Raw genomic sequence first — 15,159 nt, forward strand, 5'->3', positions numbered from 1 at the left:
CTGGTCTCCCATGCGGGTGCAGGGCCCAAGCACTTGGGCCATCCTCCACTGCCTTCCCAGGCCATAGCAGAGAGCTGGCCTGGAAGAGGGGCAGCCGGGATAGAATCCGGTGCCCCAACCGGGACTAGAACCCGATGTGCCGGCGCTGCAAGGCGGAGGATTAGCCTGTTAAGCCACAGCGCCGGCCTGGATTTTCTTCTCTGCCAAACCCTCTAGCTTTGTCAAGCCCTAGTGACTCTGTTGGCCTCTGACCTTGGCCATCATTTGTCCATGTTAAAGAAGGGTAGTTTTCCTGTTCCTCACCTGCACGTACGTGCACACACACACACACACGCACGCACGAGGGGTCACTTCCCTAACAAGATCCCAGCTCCTAAAACTGAAGGTGGATCTTATGTCCTGTCCTTCCACAGCTTCTTCCCTGTGGTCCACTTAGGTGCCGTGAAGTGAGAAGTTTGATGGGGATGGAAAGGAATTCCCTCCCACTATCCCCCGCCCCAGAAGAACCCCCTCCCTCCAGTGGCTGGATCACCCGAGCCCCTCGATGGCTGCTAGAACTCCGTTTCCTGGGCCCAGCTCCAGCCCCGCTGAATCAGCCTCTGTGGTTTGAGCCAGGAACTCTGCTTTACAAACTTCCCAAGTGGTTTTTGATGTGCAGCCAGGCTCAGCAGCCAACTGCGCTAAATCCCCATTGACAGTTCTTCCTCGGAGCTTCTCCCCCCGCCCCAGCCCTGGCCCCCACGGTGTCCCCAAAGGCCTTCGGCTTGTGTCACTTATTAAAACGGACCATTCAGAGACAGTCAACACGCTCTTCCAGCCAGGTGACATGGGAAGGAGGAAGGGACCACAGAGCCAGACCAGTGGCTGACGGGGCAGGCTGTCGACCTGCGGTTTGTTGGTGACATTTGGTCTGGCCGCAGAGGCCAAGGCTTACTCACCACCCGATGCCTTACTTTCACCCAAGTGAGAGGTTCTCGGGATAATGGTGCAAGACAGGGGGCCTTGTTCCCTAGGAACAGACGGGAAAGTTGGTTGATTGGCCCCTAATCGCATGAGTTGGCCAAACGCTGGCTTCTGCACCCATGCTCCGGCCCGACTCCCAGGGCCGCCTCCGGGGGGGGGGGGGGAGGACCAGCATTTCCAACCTGCTCTCTTCCTGTCCCACCAGGCCAAGCGCGCAGTACAGCGCGGAGCTACTGCAGTCATCTTTGATGTGTCCGAAAACCCAGAAGCCATCGACCAGGTAAACCCATCAGGCCGTGCCGGTGCCCAGGTCTCCCTGAGAGGACTGGGCCCCTTAGCTGGCTCGGGGTGGCCGCAGTCATTTCTCCGTCTCGGCTAGACACCCCAGAGAGGTTAAGAGCCAGGGAGTTTTGGGGGGGGGGATAGGGAGCGTTTCCAAAGCCCCCTGGGGGCCTTCCGCCTCACCCCTCTGGGAGCTGCAAGGCTATAAGGCTTGAAGATTTTGAGAGTTTCCCTATGGTGTTTAGCAGCCTTTTCCTGCAGTCAGTCTCTCTCTCTCTCTCTCTCTCTCTGGTTTCTCGAAGTAAGTGCATCTTCTAAGCACAGCCCCCTGTTCTCCTGCAGCTGAACCAGGGCTTGGAGGACCCGCTCAAGAGGCCAGTGGTGTACGTGAAGGGCGCCGATGCCATCAAGCTGATGAACATCGTGAACAAGCAGAAAGTGGCCCGAGCCAGGATCCAGCATCGCCCGCCCCGAGTGAGCCCCGCGCCGGCCAGCCTGTGCCTGGCACCCTCTCTGCTGCTACCCCTTGGGGCTCGGCACTTGGGGCCTTTGTGTCTGTCCTTTTCTGTCTAAAGTGCTGGCCTACCCCTAGGCTCCCACAGGTCTGGCTCAGCTACTGGCCAGCAAGCCAGGGAGAAATCTTCCCCCATAGTCTTCGACATGAGCCATCTGCACGGTCTTCCCAGAAACATCGTCTATGCTAAGGTGTTGCCAGCGTCTTCCACCTGGGGTCCCCTGTGACAGCCTCGTGGCCTCCTTTCTCCTCCGTCTCGTCCCCTCTGAAGGGCACACGCAGGCCAGCACTCAGCCTCCCCTGCCTGCTCCTTCCACTTGCCCTCAAGACTCAGAGGGAAGGCCCAGACTTGCTTTTCCCCGCAGGGTTAAGGGTCCGGAGCGGAGCTCCCTCATGTGAAGTTAGCTTTCACCCAGGATCGCCTCTTGGGGCTCGTGAGCTGTGCTGCGGCTCCCCTCAAAACACGTGCTGAGGAGACTCTGCCGTCCGTTACCTGTTGGTCGGCATCTTTTGCCCAAACCTCGGGCTGGAGGATTCTAGAAACACAGGACAGGTGCCCCATGCACACTGCCTCTCCCGCCCGCGAACACTGGGGTGGTTCTGCCACCTGCCCCGGGGCCCTGAACACAGATGGCACCCGGTTAGCCACCCCGCCCCAACCCGGGCTCCATGCCCGTCCCAGGTGAGACGGCGTCTGTGTTTAGGGAGACAGGGTGCTGTGAGGAGAAAGAACTGAAACCACAGGGAGTTTGCAGAAGGACCGACTTGCCGGCCGCTTTTTCAAGGACCGAAAAAAAAAAAAGCATTTTGGTAAAAATGACTCATTGTAGTGGAAGCCGATATTTGTGGAGGCGGCGTTCAGTCTTCTGAGTGATGCAAACTGTTCATCCTGGCTCCCAATCACTGTCCGCTCAAAACGTGACAGTCACTCCTTTGTTCCAGAAGTACGCTTACTTGTCTGTGTTTGGAGGGGCCCCGCTCCTCCTGGTTCTAGCGAGCTTGTGCCACCCGTGGGGAACCAGGGCTCCCCAGGCCATGGTGGGCAGGGGAGGGGGCCTGGTGCATACCTCAGCTGGTCTCCCCTGGCCCAGAGAACACACTGCATGCATGTGTGTGTGTGTGTGTGAGAGAGAGAGAGAGAGAGCGCGCGAGCTGCAGCCCAGGAGTTCCCCGTGAGCGGGAGGCAAGGGCGCCCCACTCACCCCCTGCTCGTCCCCGCCAGGGCCGCCAGCCCGGAGCCGAGGCCGGGTGTAACTCACTGCTTTGTGCTCTCTCCCAGCAACCCACCGAGTACTTCGACATGGGCATCTTCCTGGCCTTCTTCGTCGTGGTCTCCTTGGTCTGCCTCATCCTGCTGGTCAAGATCAAGCTGAAGCAGCGCCGCAGCCAGGTACCGCCCTGGGGCCGCCTGAGTGCCACTGCAGCCCAGGGTCCTGCGAGCTCGCCGTGCGATGGCCTGGGCCCAAAGACGGGGGAAAGCAAGGGCGGTGTTTCATAGTAGTAGGCCCTCTGCACCCCTCAGCAGGACCTGAGAGCTCGGGGGAAATGCCGGGGCTCGGGCCCCGCTCTCTGCTGAGTCCGGTTCTGTCTGCCAAACTCTCTGGGTGATTGTGAATATAACTGGGACACTCAGGGGGCCACATCACCATGTGCTCGTAGGAAGGAAGGCTTTGGCAGGGAGGGGGCGTGGTGAGGGGCGGTGAGAGACAAGCAGGAATCCAGACTCAGATGCGAGGCAGGCGACGCCTCCGGAGAGAGACGCTGGCGGCAGTGGGCAGTCTGCCGAGAGGATGGTCGCACACGTGCTCCGCTCGGCCAGGTGCTCGGGACTCCCACACACGTTGTCTCGGAGCCGGCCTTGAGCTGGAGTGACCGCTCAGAGTCTGGCCCAGCCTGCCAGAGACCCGTGCTCACCTGGCCCAGCACAGTGAGCGCCACGGCCCCTGGGGGATGACAACCCGCCGTTAACGTGCCCCAGCCCCTAACAGCCAACAATCTGCCCTGTAGAACTCCATGAACAGGCTGGCCGTGCAAGCCCTGGAGAAGATGGAAACCAGAAAGTTCAACTCCAAGAGCAAGGGGCGCCGAGACGGGAGCTGTGGGGCCCTGGACACACTCAGCAGCAGCTCCACGTCTGACTGTGCCATCTGCCTGGAGAGGTACATCGACGGCGAGGTAATGGCTGCGGCGTCCCGGGGCAGGGGGGAACGAGGCACGCCGCTCTGCAGGCATGCCCGGCCTGGAAGGACGGGGCCCCCACCTCCTTCTCCCGCGGCTTTGCAGCAGCTCAAAGTTCTCCAGGGGGTGGCCTCACCTGTTCTGACCTTAACCCCAGGGAGGGAGTGGCCACGGCACAGACACCATCTCCCGGGGACCCAGTTGAACACAGGGGATTTTCAGAAGTGGATCCGAAGCACGAGGTGTCTTCAGAAAGCTCAGGAAACAGTCTCATTGTGATTTTTTTTTTAAGATTTATTTATTTATTTGAGAGGTATAGTTACAGAGAGAGGGAGAGACAGAGAGAAAAGCCTTCTATCCGCTGGTTCACTCCCCAAATGGCCACAATGGCCAGAGCTGGGCCGATCTGAGGTCAGGAGTCAGGAGCTTCCTCCGGGTCTTCCACATGGACACAGGGGCCCAAGCACTTGAGCCATCCTCCACTGCTTTCCCAGGCCACCAGCAGGGAGCTAGATCAGAAAGAGGAGCAGTCAGGACTTGAACCAGCGCCCCTATGGGATGCCGGCATCACAGGCCAAGGCCTAACCTACTATACCACAGTGCAGGCCCTTCATTGTATTTTTAAAAATGTTTTGTATTTATTTGCAAGGCAGAGAAATGAGAGAGCTCTTCCATATGCTGGTTTACTCCCCCAGATGCCTGCAACAGCCACGGCTGAAGCCGGGAGCCAGGAGCTCCATGCTGTTCTCCCGTGTGGAGGGCAGGCACTCAGTACTTCATCTGAGTGCATTAGCAGGAGGCTGGATCAGAAGCAGGACTCAATCCAAGGTCCTGGGCCGTGGGCCTCCCGCTGTGCCACACCGCCTGCCCCTCACTCTGCGTTTTCACTCTGGTTTTCCACACACCTTTTGAAGCCCCCTCATACATTTCTGGTTTCAAGAAAAATGTCTGGTTTCAAGAAAATTCACATGTAGGGCCCGACGCTGTGGCATAGCAGGTAAAGCCACCACCTGCAGTGCTGACATCCCATATGGGCGCCCGTTCAAATCCTGGCTGCTCCACTTCCAATCCAGCTCTCTGCTATGGCCTAGGGAAGCAGTGAAATATGCCCCAAGTGCTTGGGCCCACGTACCCACGTGGGAAACCTGGAAGAAGCTCCTGTCTCCTGGCTTCGGATCAGCTCATGTCTGGCCATTGCAGCCATTTGGGGAGTGAACCAATGGATGGAAGACTTCTTTTTCTCTCCCTCTGCCTCTGCCTCTGTAACTCTGCCTTTCAAATATATAAATAAACCTCTTAAAAAAAAAAAAGAAATTTCACACATGTTGATCTTGTTTTAGAATTTTTCTGGAAACTCTGATGCTTACTTAGCTCAGTGTTTTTCCCTTAAAAAAAAAAAATGATACAAGGGATTTGACATCCCTTTTTTCTCTTGTAGCTCTTTATTTTGAAGTTTTCAAAGTTGCAAGAATAATGCCATGAAGGGTGGATGTCACTCATTGACCACAGGCCACGTTTGCTTGGTCTGTCTAGACAGATGCATACCCACAGAGGCAGGGGGCAGGGAGCCCACCATTTAAGACTTGCAGGCTTCACCCCTTTGGTGGAAACACTCCCCAGCTGTGTAGACTGGTGGGGGGGAGCTGAGTCTTTGCAGAACCCTTTTATTTTAAAAATTTTTTTTTAATATATAGTCTTGGCTGGCGCCGCGGCTCACTAGGCTAATCCTCCGCCTTGCGGCGCCGGCACACCGGGTTCTAGTCCCGGTCGGGGCACCAGATTCTGTCCCAGTTGCCCCTCTTCCAGGCTAGCTCTCTGCTGTGGCCCGGGAGTGCAGTGGAGGATGGCCCAAGTGCTTGGGCCCTGCATCCCATGGGAGACCAGGAGAAGCACCTGGCTCCTGCCATCGGATCAACGTGGTGCGCCTGCCGCAGCGCGCCAACCGCGGCGGCCATTGGAGGGTGAACCAACGGCAAAGGAAGACCTTTCTCTCTGTCTCTCTCTCTCACTGTCCACTCTGCCTGTCAAAAAAAAAAAAAAAAATATATATATATATAGTCTTTATTTTTTATTTATTTATTTGACAGAGTTAGATAGTGAGAGAGAGAGACAGAGAGAAAGGTCTTCCTTCCATTGGTTCACCCCCCAAATGGCCAGCACTGTACCGATCCGAAGCCAGGAGCCAGGTGCTTTTCCTGGTCTCCCATGGGGTGCAGGGCCCAAGCACTTGGGTCATCCTCCACTGCCCTCCCGGGCCACAACAGAGAGCTGGAATGGATGAGGAACAACCGGGACTAGAACCCGGTGCCCATATGGAATGCCGGCGCAGCAGGCAGAGGATTAACCTAGTGAGCCACGGCACTGGCCCCCAGAACCCTCTTAGAATACCAGATTGCTGCCTGGACTCCGCACACTGCCCCGGCACATTCTGGCATCGCGGTCCTGGGCAACTGACTTCCTCCTCCACGTCTCCTGCGCTTGCGCCACGGGCCTGCGGCCTCCTGGCGCTCCGCAGGCGCAGTGGCGGGCGTTAGTCGGAACGTTGCCCGGTCGGCCTGCTCAGATGGGAAGACGAAGCACAGATGAGCACACGGAGGGCTATTCAGGCTCAGGAACCCTGGAGGCGGTCCCACCCAGAGGACCCCAATCATGTTCCCTCCACCTAGGCCGTGCTGACACTCAGGGTCTGCAGTTAGAGGGGACAGCCCCTCAGCTGGCACCTTCCTTCCTGCTTGTGGCCATTTGCAGTACCTGGAGGCAGCCGCCATCCCCGAGCCACATAACATCCTGGGGTGCACCTAGCCCTGGCTCCGCACTCCAGCCCTCTCTCCGCACCCCAGGACTTTCATCCTCTCTAGCACAAGGCTTCGTCCTTTCCCATGTGCAGGCATGAGTGTGCGTGCCCCCCTCCAACTGTGGGAAAGCAGCCTGCTTCCCTCTGCTCCTGGGATTGGAGCCGGCAGATGGGTGGTTTCCTTCTCCCGGGAACCCACGCGGGAGCCCTGCCTCAGTGAGGAGCCGAGGCGTAGCTGGAGGTGCGGAGGAGGGTGGGGCGAGGGTCCTTAGTCCACACCAGGCCCCACAGGAGGAAGCGCGCAGGGCTGAGGCAGAACTGCCCCCGGCCGTGCCCTCCCTTCAGGCTGCGTCTCCTCTCGCCCTCCGCAGGAGCTGCGGGTCATCCCCTGCACTCACCGGTTTCACAGGAAGTGTGTGGACCCGTGGCTGCTGCAGCACCATACCTGCCCGCACTGTCGGCACAACATCATAGGTAACGGGCCCCGGCCTCCGGCTCCGTGGAGGGGTTGAGTCAGAGGACATTGTCCCTTTAGGAGAGAGCCTGGCGTTAAGAACCACTGGGGTGCAAGTTTGGGCTGCACGTGGACCAGCTGTCCCCCAAGGCCCCCCATCTCCAGTGGCCCGAGAGTAAAGATGCCCACCCATGCCCAGGGCCACGCGGCGGGGGAGTGCGCAGTGCCAGGCTTGCCTCCCTCACTGTGGGGCCGGGAGATGCCTTCCCCTTTGTACCCCGCATTGGCCTCTGCATGCCCACGTGGTTCCTTGTCCAACACAGCAGTGGGGAGGTGGAGGGTGGGTCCTTGCAGGAGTGGCACAAGTCCACGCCGCCCCCCAGCGCAGCTTAGAAGTGGGCAGGCTCATGAGAATGGGCACCTTGGCCTGTGACCCAGGCCGCTGCTCCGGGCGCTGTCCTCTTCCCTCTCCCAAGCGCCGACTCCGGTCTGCTCAGCTCTGCATTTCTCCCCTTCTCCCCAGAGCAAAAGGGAAACCCGAGCGCTGTGTGCGTGGAGCCGAGCAGCCTCGCCCGGGGTCGGCAGCAGAGGGTCACCCTGCCGGTGCACTATCCCGGCCGTGTGCACAGGACCAACGCCATCCCAGCCTACCCCACCAGGACGAGCATGGACTCCCACGGGAACCCCGTCACGCTGCTGACCGTGGACCGGCACGGGGAACAGAGCCTCTACTCTCCGCAGACCCCCGCCTACATCCGCGGCTACCCACCCCTCCACCTGGACCACAGCCTGGCCGCCCACCGCTGCGGCCTGGAGCACCGGGCCTACTCGCCGGCCCACCCCTTCCGCAGGCCCAAGTTCAGCGGCCGCAGCTTCTCCAAGGCAGCTTGCTTCTCCCAGTACGAGACCATGTACCAGCACTACTACTTCCAGGGCCTCAGCTACCCAGAGCAGGAGGGTCAGCCCCCCGCCGGCCTCCCTCCCCGGGGCCCAGCCCGTGCCTTTGTGCCCGGTGGTGGCAGCGGCGGCGCCGGCGGCAGCGGTGGCAGCTTGCTCTTCCCCACCGTGGTGCACATGGCCCCGCCCTCCCACCTGGAGAGCGGCAGCACGTCCAGCTTCAGCTGCTACCACGGCCACCGCTCGGTGTGCAGTGGCTACCTGGCCGACTGCCCGGGCAGCGACAGCAGCAGCAGCAGCAGCAGCTCCGGCCAGTGCCACTGCTCATCCAGTGACTCGGTGGTGGACTGCACGGAGGTCAGCAACCAGGGTGTGTATGGGAGCTGCTCCACCTTCCGCAGCTCCCTCAGCAGTGACTACGACCCCTTCATCTACCGCAGCCGGAGCCCCTGCTGCACCAGCGACGCGGGGGCGTCCGGCGGCTCGGGCCGGGGGCCTGCCCTGCGCCTCGAGGGCTCCCCGCCGCCGCTGCCGCCCGAGGAGCCGCCGGGGGCAGCGCATCATGGTGCTGGGCGGGCTGAGCCCTGGCCGGGCCCCACCTCGCCCTCGGGGGACCAGCTGTCCATGTACAGCCTGGACCTGAACTACAGCAGCAGCTCCTCCCTGGAGCACAGGGGGCCCAACAGCTCTACCTCAGAAGTGGGGCTCGAGGCTTCTCCTGGGGCCGCCCCGGACCTCAGGAGGACCTGGAAGGGAGGCCGGGAGGGGCCGTCGTGTGCCTGCTGCTGCGAGCCCCAGCCCTCGGCGCTGGGGTCGCCCCTCCAGGAGGGCTGCAGCCCCGCGGGTGGGGAGCCGCAGCCGGGAAGCTCCTTGTATGGCCTTCGCCCTGACCGTTTGCCCAGGACAGATGGGGGGAAGTGTGAGGGCCTGCCCTGCTGCTTCTATGAAGAGAAGCAGGTGGCCCACGGTGGCAGAGCGGGCATCGGCTGCTACACCGAGGACTACGCGGTAAGCGTGCAGTACGCGCTCGGCGAGGAGCTCCTGCCCGGCTGCTCCCCGGGCGCCCGGGACCCCGGCCAGCGCATCCCCATCATCGCCGAGGATGTAGACTCTGACTTGGGCCTGCCCTCAGACCACCAAGGGACCCAGAGCCTCAGCCCCTGGGGGCGGCCGCCGGCCCCAGACGTCCCGTGGCCCCATGGGGGTCTGGAAGCAACCCGGGAAGAGGAGTGGGCCCCGTGCTGTCAGGCCGGAGTGCCGCTGCCGCCCGGCTGCCGTGCGGAGGAGGCGGGTGCTGCCTCTGCCAGCTTCCCCCGTGCCCCCCAGGACACTCAGGAGTCGAATGCCATGGCCACTGAGGCTGCAGGTGAGAGCAGGAGACGGCATGGGCCAGAGCAGGCGTCCCCGTGCGGGCGCGCTTCGCTCTCGGCTTTCCAAATGAGTTCCTGTGTGCCCTTGGCTCTGATCACCATCCGTACCCGAGGACGTCCACATGTCTCTCCCCAGCCCGGCCCTGCCCGCTAAGACACAGACCCGTCACACCCTCTGTTCCCACGATCTTGTGATCACGCCCCCCCCCCCCCCAGGTGCCCGGAGGATCCCAGCCTGACACGTCCACTGCCGCGCTCTCTTCCCAACAGGTGCATCTCAGGTGTGCCGCCGGCCCACGGTGCAGCCCCATTTCCTCCCACGGGTCTGTACCACTTGGAAGCTGGAATGGCCCTCTTTTTTTTTTTTTCTTTTTGAAACATAAATCTATGACTTTCCACTTTCCTTTAGTAACTTGCCATTACCCTTAGAACCTTCTAAATGTGGCTGACCGCCTGCCCTGGTGCTGTGTGTCTTGGCTCCCGTGCACCCACGCAAGCCACTCTTGTTCCCCTGTAACCCCTACTTTTTTTTATTTTTTATTTATTTATTTTTATTTTTATTTTTTGACAGGCAGAGTGGATAGTGAGAGAGAGAGAGACAGAGAGAATGGTCTTCCTTTTTGCCGTTGGTTCACCCTCCAATGGCTGCTGCGGCTGATCCGAAGCCAGGAGCCAGGTGCTTCTCCTGGTCTCCCATGCGGGTGCAGGGCCCAAGCACTTGGGCCATCCTCCACTGCACTCCCGGGCCATAGCAGAGAGCTGGCCTGGAAGAGGGGCAACCGGGATAGAATCCGGCGCCCCGACTAGGACTAGAACCCGGTGTGCCGGCGCCGCAAGGTGGAGGATTAGCCTGTTGAGCCGCGGCGCCGCCCCCCCCCTACTTTTTTTTTTTAAGATTTGTTTATTTATTTGAAGGCTGGCGCTGCGGCTCAATAAGCTAATCCTCCACCTAGCGGCGCTGGCACACCGGGTTCTAGTCCCAGTCGGGGCGCCGGATTCTGTCCTGGTCGCTCCTCTTCCTGTCCAACTCTCTGCTGTGGCCCGGGAGTGCAGTGGAGGATAGCCCAAGTGCTTGGGCCCTACACCCACATGGGAGACCAGGAGAAGCACCTGGCTCCTGGCTTCGGATCAGCGTGGTGCGCTGGCTGCAGCTCGCCGGCCGCAGCAGCCATTGGAGGGTGAACCAACGGCAAAAGGAAGACCTTTCTCTCTGTCTCTCTCTCACTGTCCACTCTGCCTGTCAAAAAAAAAGATGTATTTATTTATTTGAAAGCTGCTGGCAGAGAGAAGTCTTCCCTCCGATGGTTCACTTCCTAGATGGCCACAATGGCTGGAGCTGCACCGATTCAAAGCCAGGAGCCAGAAGCTTCTTCTGGGTCTCCCATGTGGGCACAGGGGCCCAAGCACTTGGGCCATCTTCCACTGCTTTCCCAGGCCATAGCAGAGAGCTGGATCAGAAGTGGAGCAGCTGGGACTCGAACCGGCGCCCATAGGGGTTGGCGGCACTGCAGGCAGTGGCTTTACCTGCTACACCACAGTGCCACACCTCCCCCCCACCCCCTGCACCCTGTCCCTCTTGCTCGCTGCTCTTGCCCCCGAAGCCTCGGTCCTGGCCCTGTGTCACCTGCGAAGTCATCCCAATCCCAATTCCCTTTGCGTCGGGGTCTGTAAGTTCTGTTATGGCGTCCTCGCTGGAGCTCAACACACATGGGGCTCCCAGTTCCTATCTCTTCGCTATGTTGCATTCGGTCTGAGCTGAGAGCTGCCCCCTGCTGGGAATGGGGCACCCAGCCCCTCGCCTGGTCCCAGTGCACTGTGCACCAAGCCCGCGGTGCCGGCTCCCTCTCCTGATGATTGTTCTCTCTCTCTCTCTCCCAGGACCAGGACCTGGCCCAGCAGAACACAGCAGCCCGAGAGCCTGAGCCCAGAAGGAACTCTTATCTGGAAATGGGGAACTGGACGGAGACTCCATACTCTAACTTCCTTCAAAAAAACAAAACAAAAAAAAATTTTTTTAGCTTTGACAAACACACAAAAGTGGTAATAAAGAGAGCCCTCCTCAACCCAAAATGTGAGCCACCTGTGGCAAAAAACCCCAACCCCACCCCACCCCTTTAACGAACCAACAGCCCAAACTCGTAGTCCTTTGCCTCTTTTGATAACATGTCACCCTTCTGTTTTGTAAAGTGTGTGTGCTTGGGGTTCCGAGGTGTGTGGGATTGAGTTATCTGCTTTTTCTCTTTTAAAGATATTATATGTAAATGTAAAAAGTTATTTAAATATATATTTTAAAGAACCCTAATCGCCAACTTTTGCTGAAAAAGAGAAAAAAAAAAGTCACTGCTGCATTAAATGAACCAGATCATGTGTAGATACTGTTGTCTCCCTAGAGGGAGCTCAGGCCTTCGAAAAGCTCAGGGCAACACCTGCCTTAGGAACCGAACCAGAAACTTGAAGTAAAGCTAGGTGATATGGGTACAAACTCTGGGGAACCGTGCAAAGCTGCCTCTTTGCTGTCTCTCTGGCAAAATCCCGGTGTCCGAACTGTGGGGACCTCTGGGAAGGCACCCCTCTCCGGCCCTCCCCCTCTGCAGGTTATGGAAACCAACGTGCCAGGAATAGGCCGGAGCCCAAGGTGGGTGCTGCCCAGGAGCCTGTCTGTCCCTTGGTCCCTGTCACAGTAAGGGCAGTGTTTCTGGGTGGGTGGGTCCTCTATCTGAACTCTGACCCCTGGGGCAGGGGAGAGGAGGCTGCACCCCTTCTCAGCCCTTTATAAAAATAGTTTGGGCTTCCGGCCCCTGACTGCAGAAGTGCTTGGACAGGGTGCATGGGGCACACGCCCAGGAGGAATGTAGTTTCGTGGCCTTGGTGTCCGACGGGGCTGGGTGGGGGCCATGTCCACCCCACCAGCCCGGCACCACTGGCGGGAGGGTGAGTGTGGGTCCGTGTGGGGCAGCTACGCCCTGGCCCCGGGCTCGTGGGGTCTGCACTGAGCTCTGACCGATCCCCTTTTCCCGCCGTTCGGCCCTCGGCCTCCCGGCTGAAGGCGCTCCCGCGAACGTCTACTATCGCGTATCGCGTCTCCCAAATGCACTATTATGTACTGATTCTCCATGAGGTCTGTATATCTTCCCAGCTTTTTATGTTTTGTTAAGGGGGGGAGGGGGAGTTTAAGAACCCAAACCGTGTTTTTGTTTCTAAGATGTTTTCATTTTGAAAAGGGAGAATCTATTTAACGCTATCTCCCATCAGGGATCATCATCTTTTTTGTCCAATGTATTCCTTGTTCTTAAAAAAAAATATTTTTTTTAGAGGAAACTAATCGCATTAGGCCTTGTTTTCACTAACCCTTCATTCATTGAGCAAGGGTTTGCCGCCATCTGGGGAGCCTGGCCCACGAGGAACCCAGGGACCCCCTGGGTGGCCAGGCTGACCCTGGCAGGCACACAGGAAGGAGTCAGCCCAGGGTTCAGACCAGAAGGTTTTAAGTAAGAATCTCGCTGTATCAGAAGAATTTTCCTGAAAACTTCAGCCTAGGATGAAAAAAAAAATTTTTTTTTTAACTTATTTCCAGTCCTGCTTTGGCACAAAGGAATTCCAAGATCAAATGATGGAGCCATTTGCCATTTAGGACCTCACTGGGGGCGGGTGGGGGAGAGTTCTGCCGCCCCTGGGTGCAGCCCCTGCAGGCTGGGCCCTGCGCACCTGTTGGCGAGGGTGTGGGAAGCGCCCGAGCTGCTGACATGCGATCCGGGCCGCCTTTATTCCTGGGGCCAGCAGGAGCAGCTGCCCAGGGCGACAGCTTGCATTGCGGATTTTAGGGAAGCGGGGGTACGGCTTTCCACGGGAACTGCAAAAAGCAGCTTCTCATTGTTGAGATTTTTGTTTGTGGTTTTGCTTTTTTGTTTTGGCTTTCTTTAGCCTGGGCTGGAAGGCCGCTCCTCGGTCGCCTTAAGGGGTAAATGGATGTGGCTCCCACTGAACTTAGGAAAACAAATGCATCCGACTTCAAAGAAGCACATTGAATACTTAGAGTTTACAGGTGGCAGAAGCAGGAATGAAAACGCAGAACTTCAGATATCAACCACCGCCTTTTACCCTTGTGCCAGGGAAGCAGACAGGGAGGGCCTCAAGATAAAATCGCCCAACTCTCTGTGTCACCAAGGGAATCGAAAGAAAAGTCGTCTTTGAAGCCATCAGACTCCGATAGCGATGTGCGCTGGACTCGGAGTGCTTCCACAGCTGTGGAGCCTGGGACATTTCCCACCGAGAACCAAGCCATGCCCCCAAGTCAGGGTGCCCCTGTGGCCCACCCTCAGCCTCAGTGTAAACGGAAGAGGTCCAGAACCAGCTAAAAATGGAAACTGGGGTGTTCCGACCCGCAAGGTACCTCCGTGTGGATGGAGCCTGGGGGCGGCTTCCCGCCCCTCAGCCCCTCCCCTCTCCAGCTCCATCTGCTGCCTCTGCTCAGTGCCCCCCTCCACACCCCCTTCCTGCCTCTGGTCTCTCAAGTTTGTGCAGGACTAATGCTTTTAAAATGAGATCTAAAGAATAATTACTAGTCAAGAGTACTGTTTTGTAAACAGAACTGCCTTTTTCTACTCTTTATATAAACTCTTTCTATTGTGTTGGTCTAACAAGGCACTATTTTTTAATGTTTTCTTAAAATTGTTTTTTTCTCCCATAGCACTTAAAAGATATTTTGTAAAGACTTTGTTGTAAAGATTTTGTAATAAAATGGTCTAAGGGCTCTTTTTTCCAACATTACCATTTTAAAAAAAAGTTTTAAAAGCTAGAAAACAACTTATGTATATTCTGTATATGTATAGCAGCACATTTCATTTATGGAAATATGTTCTCAGAATATTTATTTACTAATATATTTATCTTAAGCCATGTCTTATGTTGAGAGTGTGACATTGTTGGAATAATCATTGAAAATGACTAACACAAAACCCTGTAAATACATGATAATTGCACACAGATTTTACATATTTGCAGACCAAAAATGATTTAAAACAAGTTGTAGTCTTCTATGGTTTTGTAACAAATTGTACAAATGACTGTAAAAAATATATATACGATTTTATCAACGATGTGTTCTGGGCTGTCGTTAGTGTGGTGGTAAGAGTATCCAGACTCAATGGAGAGGTTCACGTGGGCCAGTGTTTCTGATTGCCCTTCTCCCCTATTAACATCGAGTTCATGGTATGGGGGATTCCGGTGGTGGCACGCGAGAGCACCCCCTAGAGGCCCCGGGAGGTGGGATAGGCTTGCTGTTTGGCCCTGGGTGGAGGGAGCTAGGGCCAATGGCAGTCAGTGACCAAGGACCTCACAGTCCACTGTTTGAAAACAGGGAACGTAGCATGGATGTACGCCACTGGTTTCACCTGCCAGACCTGCCCTTCCCTTGTAGGGAAAAATAACCTCTAGGGACCTGCATGGCGGTGCAGTAGGGTAAGCCTCTGCTCACGATGCCAGCATCCCATATCAGCACTCGTTTGAGTCCCAGCTGCTCCACTTCCTATCCAGCTTCCTGCTAATGTGTCCTGGAAGGCAACGGATGATGGCTCAAGTAGTTGGGTCCCTGCCACCCACCTAGGAGATCTGGATTGAGTTCCGGGCCCCTGGCTTCCACCTGGGCCCAGCCCTGGGATGTGGCTGCCATCTGGGAAATGAACCAGCAGATGGCACATTCTCTCCCCAC

General features: G+C 57.5%; 1 protein-coding gene across 2 annotated transcripts in view; it reads left to right on the forward strand.

The window, feature by feature from the left end:
- The window catches only part of ZNRF3 (zinc and ring finger 3), a 169,668-nt gene extending 155,120 nt beyond the window's left edge, over window positions 1-14,548 (forward strand). Inside the window, exons 3-9 of one of the 2 annotated variants that reach the window (XM_062182304.1) lie at window positions 1,169-1,243; window positions 1,588-1,719; window positions 3,039-3,149; window positions 3,767-3,934; window positions 7,103-7,205; window positions 7,709-9,448; window positions 11,331-11,476. In XM_062182304.1, coding sequence (XP_062038288.1) covers window positions 1,169-1,243; window positions 1,588-1,719; window positions 3,039-3,149; window positions 3,767-3,934; window positions 7,103-7,205; window positions 7,709-9,448; window positions 11,331-11,374 — 2,373 coding nt within the window. In that variant the 3' untranslated portion in view covers window positions 11,375-11,476. Of the gene's footprint in view, window positions 1-1,168; window positions 1,244-1,587; window positions 1,720-3,038; window positions 3,150-3,766; window positions 3,935-7,102; window positions 7,206-7,708; window positions 9,449-11,330 lie in introns of both variants that reach the window. The other variant, XM_062182305.1, reaches the window with a different exon arrangement.
- Window positions 14,549-15,159: the final 611 nt, after the last annotated feature.

The sequence above is a fragment of the Lepus europaeus genome, chromosome 23 (assembly GCF_033115175.1).
Source record: "Lepus europaeus isolate LE1 chromosome 23, mLepTim1.pri, whole genome shotgun sequence".
Taxonomy (NCBI): Eukaryota; Metazoa; Chordata; class Mammalia; order Lagomorpha; family Leporidae; genus Lepus; species Lepus europaeus.